The sequence below is a fragment of the Scardinius erythrophthalmus genome (assembly GCF_964197995.2).
Source record: "Scardinius erythrophthalmus genome assembly, chromosome: 6".
NCBI lineage: Eukaryota > Metazoa > Chordata > Actinopteri > Cypriniformes > Leuciscidae > Scardinius > Scardinius erythrophthalmus.
In genome coordinates, this window is record NC_138226.1 from 1,985,213 (window position 1) to 1,994,226 (window position 9,014).

Consider the following 9,014-nt stretch of genomic DNA (forward strand, 5'->3'; position numbering starts at 1 on the left):
AGTGCTATAGAAATAAAGCTGACTTGACACTATCCTATCAGCAAATTCCAATAATATCGACCGACCTCTAATTCAAATGCATTGATATATTAGTAGATAAAGAGTCTGAGATGCATGACTTATCTAGAGATTGTACAAGTTTGTTCTGGATGGACAGACGGTATTAATTTAATTCGTGCACGTCTCAAAAACTGAAGTCGAGAGGAGTTGATTGACGACACCGTTTAATGTTTCTCTGATGCGGCTGAATGAACACAGGTGTATCAGACCTGCTGATTCTTATTTTATTACAGCTTTGTGTGATTAACAACAGCAGATCATTGAGATGCATTTGAATTGTGATTGTTCACTGAAGTCTAATCAGATCGTGAGGTTTAATGACACTGTGAACGAAGCTCTTTGTATTGAAGTTGTCTTCCCACATCAGTCTTCAGCAGACGTACGAGGCGAAGCGGCAGGAGTTTCTGGGCGAGTTGCAGAGACGAGAGGAAGAAATGCGGCAGACGTTCGTCCAGAGAGTGAAGGAGAAGGAGGCCGAGCTGAAAGACGCGGAGAGAGAGGTACGACATCCACGACTGATGCTGTGCATTCAGGGTTATTATTGTTGAAGTCCCCCTGTGGTGAAAATCCAGCGTTTAGTGTTGTTTATATGTCTATGTGGTGTTTTTAATATGCTTTAAGACAAACCATTAGGACTGGGTAAAAAAATATTGATTTCTCGATTTTAACCCTTTAGAACCTGAAGCTAAAATAGGTGTTTTTCACATGTTTAGATTTTTTTGACTGTACAATTCTAAAACAATGCGCTATCTTAATGTGCAAGGTGTCCTCTTTTTCAGAAAAAGATTAGCTTTCAACAAATTACAGTTATTGACCATTATTGTGTGTGGTGAGTTTGTAAATAGAATTTAAATAGACAAAAATAATAAAACCGAGAATAAATTTACTGATTTTTATTTAGAAAAAAAACTGAAAAAACGAAACGAATGAAAGAAACTAACACTTCAAAGTTGAAAAATGACCTATAATACATATATACAAGTCTTTATTGTGACATTGGGTTGCACATTTAGGAGACTTTTTTTCATACACGCACACATACACATGCACTCACTACATGCTTAGATAAGTGAAGAGCCGCGCGTCGTATCTCTCTGTTCAAATCCTTCCTTCCCGCTCTGCTGTCATTTGCAGACGGAAAGCATGAAATTACCGTAATAAGCCGTATATTGCATGTTGTCTACTGTCAGGGGCAATTTGAATGGTTTTGATAGTGCAAACGGTTGAAGAGTTACGGTAAAATCTATACAGCTCGCTGGTATGTGTCGGCGACGACACAGCCGGTTCTAAAGGGTTAAACGATTCTCATTTTTACGAAACGATATCGATTCTTAAATCCCAAGAATCGATTAGTCATCCTGTTTTCAGTTGATGAATGACTGTAACGTAGCGCGCATCCCATCCAATAAATCGCAATAATCTTTGTGCTGTGTTACTAATGATATGAAACAAAGTCTCAGATTTCAAATTACGTTCATTTTCTTACGAAATTCCAAAACATAATTACCGGTTTTGCGCTGTGGCTGAGATCGCTCTGGCGCAGCTCTAGAGAAGCACATGATCTTCTCTTCCGCCTTAATAACACCAGTTACAGCGTGAAATAAACATGAATGAGCATCTGAAAGTGTGTTAAAAGATAGAGTACAACTTATCGAAGTCCGTATCATGTGACATGGAATCGCTCAATCAGTGTTTCAACCGTGCAAAGACGTCAGTAAAACAGCTTGTAAACAATGTCACATTTACCTCAGAAAAAACATATCCAGTGACCATAAACTCGTCAGTCAGCTGGAAATATTAACTCTAAAAGGAGCATTTTGCTAAATATATGCACCATATTACATATTCATTATAATGTTTAATGTTCTTCAATATTTAATGCATGTTTGAATAAATCTAGCAAGTTTTTATGACAGCCACCATTTAAATGTTTATATTTCATATAAATTTATTATTATAAAAGTGTAATTTAAGTGTTTGTGTACAAATCAGTTAATTTTTACCTTCAATATTATAGTAGGCTAATGAAGCCTATAGGCTACAACTGACTCCCATAGTTTACAGCATTAATGAAGAGATTTGAAATTTGCCATGTATTGTACCTGATATCCAAAATAATCAATATTGAATCGAAATCGAATCGAATTGTGAAATTTGTGTCAATACCCAGCCCTACAAACCATGTGTAAATTCATAAGTCGACAGCATTGCTGAGTATTTCCTCCTTAAAACTGCAGTGAACCAAAGACAGTCTCAAAAACACGCTTTGAAATCGCTGGTGTTTCTGACGTCACAAACTACCTTGTAACCAATCAGATCAACGTGTGATCGTCAATGAAACACTTTCATTTCAGGGCATCCCTGTATGCCAACCATAATGAGAACCGTTTTCAACAAAGAGAAGCGTTAAAGTCTTCCTGTGGTTTTCTGGCAAAATAGAAGTTTTTCCTCCCAGGCCTGAGTTCACCATAACAAGTCTAACATGGCCTTTACCAGTTGCCCGTTGGTTGATTGGCTAACGCCTGTGGTCTACAGTTGCAGGGTAAGTTCGAGCAGCTGAAGCGCCTGCATGCGGACGAGAAGAGCAAGCTGGAGGAGAAGCGCAGGAGTCTGGAGGAGGAGATGAGCGCCTTCAGCAAACGCAGAGCCGCCACCGAGCTCCTGCAGGCCCAGGCCTTCAACGCCAGCACCAACAACAAGAAGGACAAGGACCGCAAGAAGTGAGTGTGAACCAGAGCGCGTTCAGTGCGGTTACAGAAGCAGGTTTGAAGATCCACCTTACAACAGGGTTCGTACGGGGTGCTTAAAGGGATAGTTCACCTAAAAATTAAAATTCTGTCAGTAATCACTCTCCCTCATGTTGTTCAACCCCGAAAGACTTTCGTTCATCTTCAGACACAAATTAAGATATTTTTGATGAAATCTGAGAGCTGTCTCACTCCTCCATAGGCTTCTCTGTAATCGAGATCTGACATCTCAGAAAAGTTAGTAAAGACATCGCTAAAATAGTCCAAGTGACTCAACCTTAAGTTCATCAAGCGACGAGAATACTTTTTGTGCGCAAAAGAAACAAAAATAACGACTTTATTCAACTCTTCATGTTCTTCTGTGTCTCTGAGTGAGTTCACGAGTGTAACAGCGCAGCGCTTCTGGGTTGTACGTCAGAACGGAGGCTCACTATTGGCCGGCGCTGGTCATGTGTGTGATGCTGGCCAATAGTGAGCCTCCGTTCTGACGTACAATCCCGGAAGCGCTGCGCTGTTACACTACGTGAACTCACTCAAAGAAAGTCACTTGGACTATTTTAACGATGTCTTTACTATCTTTCTGGACCGGCAAGTTTCAATAACAGAGAAGCCTATGGAGGAGTGAGACAGCTCTCAGATTTAATCAAAAATATCTTAATTTGTGTCTGAAGATGAACGAAAGTCTTACGGGGTTGAACAACATGAGGGAGAGTCATTACTGACAGGATATTCATTTTTGGGTGAACTAGCCCTTTAAAGTGCTTGAATTGAATTTAAGTCCTGAAAAACCCTTGAAAACAGCCATTTTTATGAAGTACTTAAATTATTATTTTAAAAAGTGCTTGAATTATTGAAATTTGTTTTTAATTTTATTGATAAAAAAATATTTATTCAAAAGTAACGCTGCAGTCCATCTGATATAAACATGGATATTTAGATGAGCAAAATGCCTCTAAGTATATGATACAGCTTTTATTCTTCAAGTCAATCATATATTTATGTGAGAAAAGAATCAGTTTGAATGAGAAAAGCGATAAAATCATAGTATCCTTTCATCACCGCAATCATTGCATGTGCTGCACTTTATTTGTACCATTTTTTTTTTATTCGTTTATTTTTATTTATCCATTTACCATTTTTAGAATTAAAAAGATAAAAAAAAGCAGTGACAGGAGCAGGTTTGTAGCGCTGTCAAATAAAAATGTGTTCATGGAGTTCATGTGTTTTCTCAGGGTTGATGCACTTACACATTTTTATGCACTACTGTAACCTAATTTGCCTTGCATGCACATTGAAGAAATTGTATTTTATTTAAGAACAATTGTTTCAAAAGTTAATGCACTTTAAAAAGTGAATGTCAATGAAAAATGCCATGCTTGATTTGGTTTATATTTGCTTATTGCGCCCTCTTGTGGGCATAGGAGTCAATACAGCACCTTTTTCCTCAAACATTAAGTATTGCCTTTAGAATTTGAGTATAATTCGATTTTGCTAATATTTAAGAAAGAATTTGGCTTTTCAGCCTTTTTGACAGCCCTACAGGTTGGATGTTATATTGTTCTGAACTATCAATCAGCCTTGAGCCTCAGACTCGACATCAGCCAAACTAAATTTAAATGACTCGTGCTTTATTGTTGTCATAAATTTGGATTGTTTTCGGGGGAAAATTAGCCTCCTGAAAACAGTATAAAATAGCAGACATGTTAAACAAATGTAGAAGGAAATTAGATGAACAGTGAAAAAACAGGGAATGTAATTTATTATAAATAAGTAGTTAATGTTAGATATTTAGATATGATAATAAACTGGTGAATAAAAGTACATTAAATAATAATAATAATAATTAAAACCCCTCGGTTGTTATTAATAAAAGCATTATTTGCCATTTCATGCCTTTTAAAAAAATAGCCCTTCATATTTTAAAACTAATATTTTTATTTGCTTATCAGTTAACCAACCAATCAACATACAGTATTTTTTGTCATGTTTATCAGAGTTGCTAAGGAATTATTAATCTGTGTCGACTGTAAAAATCCTGATTTTGATGAATCCTACTTGATATTTAAACAGACATTTAGGGCTGGGTCTCGAGTTCGATACTTTTTAGGTACCGACCAAATTACATACCATCGAGTATCAGAAAAGGTCTACAGGGCAACCCGTCAAAATAAAAGTTTGGTTTAACTTAAAGAAACCACCATAGAAATATATTACTCCTGTAAAATGAAATTCTAAGACTTTCAAGGACTTTTCAAGCACTACTTTTTGGTTTTCAAGGACTAAAATCAGAGATCTTATCAAACATGATCTTGATTATCTTTCAAATTCTAAAAAAGATAAATAAAAATAAAATAATAAAACAAAATGGTAGAAATAAAGTGCAGCACATGCAATGACTGTGGAAACTTTAACCATTGAAAGGAGATTATGACGAAGATATCGCTTTCCTTATTATTATTTTTTCTCATGAATATATGATTGACCTGAAGAATAAAAGCTGCATCATATATTTGGATATTTATATGAGAAATATCTGTATTTTCTCATACCTTTGTTTACATCCTGTTTTCGGTTAAAGTCCACAGTAGTCGATTGTCGAGTTCACGCGCATAGGTTTAGTACCTATGATCACGCGCCCGAACTCGACAATCGATTACTATGGACTTCGACCGAAAACAGGATGTAAACACAGGTATGTGCGCTGGCTGAATAAACTTCATTTTTATTCATATCTTTCACATCTACTGCAGTCAGATTCACCCGCGTTCACTCCGAAGGAATCACTCACATGACCTGTGCACTTGTAATGACACATCAAGGATGTTAAGAGGCTAAAAGCAGGTTTAGTACTTGCCCCATTGAAGTCAACAGGGTGCAAATTTTAAAAACAGGATAACACGGTGTAGGAAACACCGATTTTTGTCGTTGTTCTCTGTATTGACAGCACTCCAAATTTACAAAAAAATGAGCTCAATGTTAAAATTGACCGGAGTTCTCCTTTAACAGTTCAGCGTTCTTGTATTTTCCCTCTTCACGTTAATGTTGCAGCCTCTGATATAACATAATCTGTTCATAAAACTGGTATTGGATAAAGTATCGTATCGGAAACATCTGCATCTGCTGTAGCGTAGTGAACGTGTTCTTGCTCTAAATCATGTGTGTTTCCTCGTCATGTTTGTGGAATCTCTGGAATGCTCAGATAATCACGTTCTCCTGTTTGTCCTCCTCCTCCAGCTCTGGATTCATGTGAAGACACTCACGAACGGCATGTTTACGCACATCAGTGTTTCACCATTTGATATTGTACATTGATTCCAGTTGTTAGTGATGTAGCAGACGGAGACACTGACACACCAGCACATCGTAATGACGGTACTGTATCACGGATATCATCACAACTTCACTTTTTGTGCCTACAACAATGGAAATAATTTCTTACGAGCACAATGTAGATGTTTATAACAGATAATGCTCTTTAATCTACTATTTTTTACCGGTCAGCATTTACTGGACTTGTGTTTTTATGGTTGAGGAGGGCTAAAAACATTAATCAGAAATACTATAGTAAGTGTTTACTGTATTGCATTTATTTTCCACATTTTATACTCGTATGTTACATGTATTTAAACAGTGTTATTTTTGGGTGATGTTTTAACCAAATAAACTTGTATTTTTCAGCAAATTCTTGTGTTTTGTGGTACTGCGCCCAAACAAACTCAGTGAAAGTTAATTTTTTTAGGTTGATATCTCATTTTTTTTAGATCAACCTCAAATTTGGAACAAAACTTGTTTAGACTTATGGCTTTGAATAAGAATAACAATTCATTTTTAAAAAATTAAATTCTATTATTTTTGTTCACTTTTTAAACTTTTTTTTTTTTACTTTAAAAAGAGTCTTCAGTCGGTGATCCAAAGCATTCAAGATTTATGAGAGTTTAAGTTGGAAGATTCAATTTCAAGTCTATGCTCAAAAAGTGAATAAATGGATTATAAATACAGTGTGAAAATTTAGTATAAAAAAAATGTCTAAAAATACAAAATATTATATAAAACATTATCAAACTAAAATATAGTACAGTCATTTAATTGACCAATAAAAAAAAAAAAAATCAGTAATTTTTGACCGACACGCGAAGAGCACCAAAGGGTTAAAAAAAAATAATAATCATTTTCACTCATTGCTTGTCTCGGACATAAACTCAGACTGACGTGGAAGATTTGTTTTCATCGGCGCTGGACCGTCACAGAATTGTTTCCCGGGATTGTGGTCACTTCCGTGTCTTGGGGGGAATTTCAAACGAGCCAATTTGAAGTGTGACGTGGGCCGTAGTGAAGGGAATAACCTCATTTGGTGTCTGGGCTCTTGAAATAATCATCTGCATTTGCATTTAGATAGTCCGCCGTCGACGGCTGTCTTGAGCGACTCTTCTCAGTGCTCGGCAGGGAAATTGGTTTGTTACTTCAGCTTGCTGAGGAAGATTTGAAATTTCCAATTACAAGACTCGGGACAAGAGATGTGGCACTTCCAGGAGTGAGCGTGCGGAAAACATGGAGAGCAGGAAGAAACAGACAGGTCATGATTCGATTAGAGCGAAAGTCTTGCCATGGATGTTCGTCTGTGAGCAGAACCGGTCTGACTTATTCACACGCGCTCTATTGATGTTAAGGGGAAAAGCCTAATCAATCTAAACATTATAAATGTGGTAAATTGCCACAATATTTAATGTTGTACAGAACTTCTGCAGAGATCTTTCTGTGAGATTCGATCACGTTCTAGGACTAGAATCCGAACTATTCTGGTTTCCAATCCCAATCCACTTAAAGGTGCAGTAAGCAATTTCTGAGAAACGTTGAAATTGGATCAGACGGAGTGGTAAAACACACCTGTAGCCAATCAGCTGTAAGGGGCGTGTCCATACATTAGGGAGGGGGGTGTTGGTGCCTGTGTTGCATTAGTGTGGTTGTAAATTTGGGGGCGGAGCCATCGAGATAGGGGCGTGGTCTTTTTAGGTAGGGGTGTGTTTGTTGTGGTGATTTCAAATGAAGAGCTCTTTTCCAAAACGCGATAAACGCCATTTAAAAAAAAAATGAGTTTGTCGTGTCATTTTGCTGTGTACTGAACCTATTCACTGCTCCATCAACGCTTCATGCCAAATCGCTATATTTTCTTGTTTAAAATGTACTGCAAGATGTATAGATGTATAAGATATATCCTCTGGACTAATCAGAATTCTCTCTCTCTCTCGCTCTCTCACCCTCAAATCACTCGCGCGCATCGCGCCAGACGCCTTTTCGCGCGGCAGGACCTCCAGATGCGCGTAAACGCGTCTTTACATTGACTTAACATGAAAATCACTTGCGCCACACGCTTGGTTTATGGATTTATAGCATTTTGAAAAAAAAAATTATCATCAACAAATTTGTTGTTTGATTTAATTGTTCAACATGTTCAGACTGAGCCAAAAAACATTTTAACAGGATGAATTGAATATTCACAAAATGTGTGGGTCTAGGTAAAAAAAAAAAAAATTCCTGAAAACTATTTAAATGGATTTATAGCGTTTTGGAAAAGAGCTCCTCAAATATTAACAGCGTTTCTCAGAAATCGCTTACTGCACCTTTAATTCCAGTTCCTTAAAAGTTCAATGACATGTTTAAGCTTCACGTGGCTTCAATAACACTTTTTGTTTTTGTTTGTGAATCAGACTACACTCATGATTTTAAATAATCAGTTAATAATCGGATTGAAAAGCACTTAATCACCTCAATCGATCCAAATTAAATTTCGTTTGGATTGGAAGGGGTGATGTAGACATGAAATGTATGGAATTCCAAAGCTGCCAAAATAAATAATAAATACATAAATATACAAAGAAAAAAAACATAAATACGTAAATAAATATACAGAGAAATGTAAAAAAAAAAAAAAAAAAAAAGTCTTTATACTTTTATTTCCTTATGTATAATTGTATTTTTTTATACATTTCCACATTCTGCATATGTATTTATGTCTACATTTATTAATTTCCACATTTCTTTGTCCGTATGCTAATGAGGGGGGAGTGTTTTACCTCAGACATCAGCAATCGAGCTCAGAGTGGCAGTGCTGAAGCTTTGAGGCCACAGTGACAGCTTGTGGTGTGACCAAGAAGTTTGTGGACATGACTGAGAGAATGAATGACTTAGAGATGCGCAATGTGGCCCAAA

At 36.7% G+C, this 9,014-nt stretch overlaps 1 protein-coding gene across 1 annotated transcript in view; it reads left to right on the forward strand.

Annotated features, from left to right (window-relative positions):
- septin10 (septin 10) overlaps positions 1–6,489 on the forward strand; it is a 25,707-nt gene extending 19,218 nt beyond the window's left edge. The window contains exons 8-10 of the mRNA XM_081369379.1: positions 428–560; positions 2,596–2,780; positions 6,042–6,489. Coding sequence (XP_081225505.1) covers positions 428–560; positions 2,596–2,780; positions 6,042–6,057 — 334 coding nt within the window. The 3' untranslated portion in view covers positions 6,058–6,489. The remainder of the gene's footprint in view (positions 1–427; positions 561–2,595; positions 2,781–6,041) is intronic.
- The last annotated feature ends 2,525 nt before the right edge of the window (positions 6,490–9,014 follow it).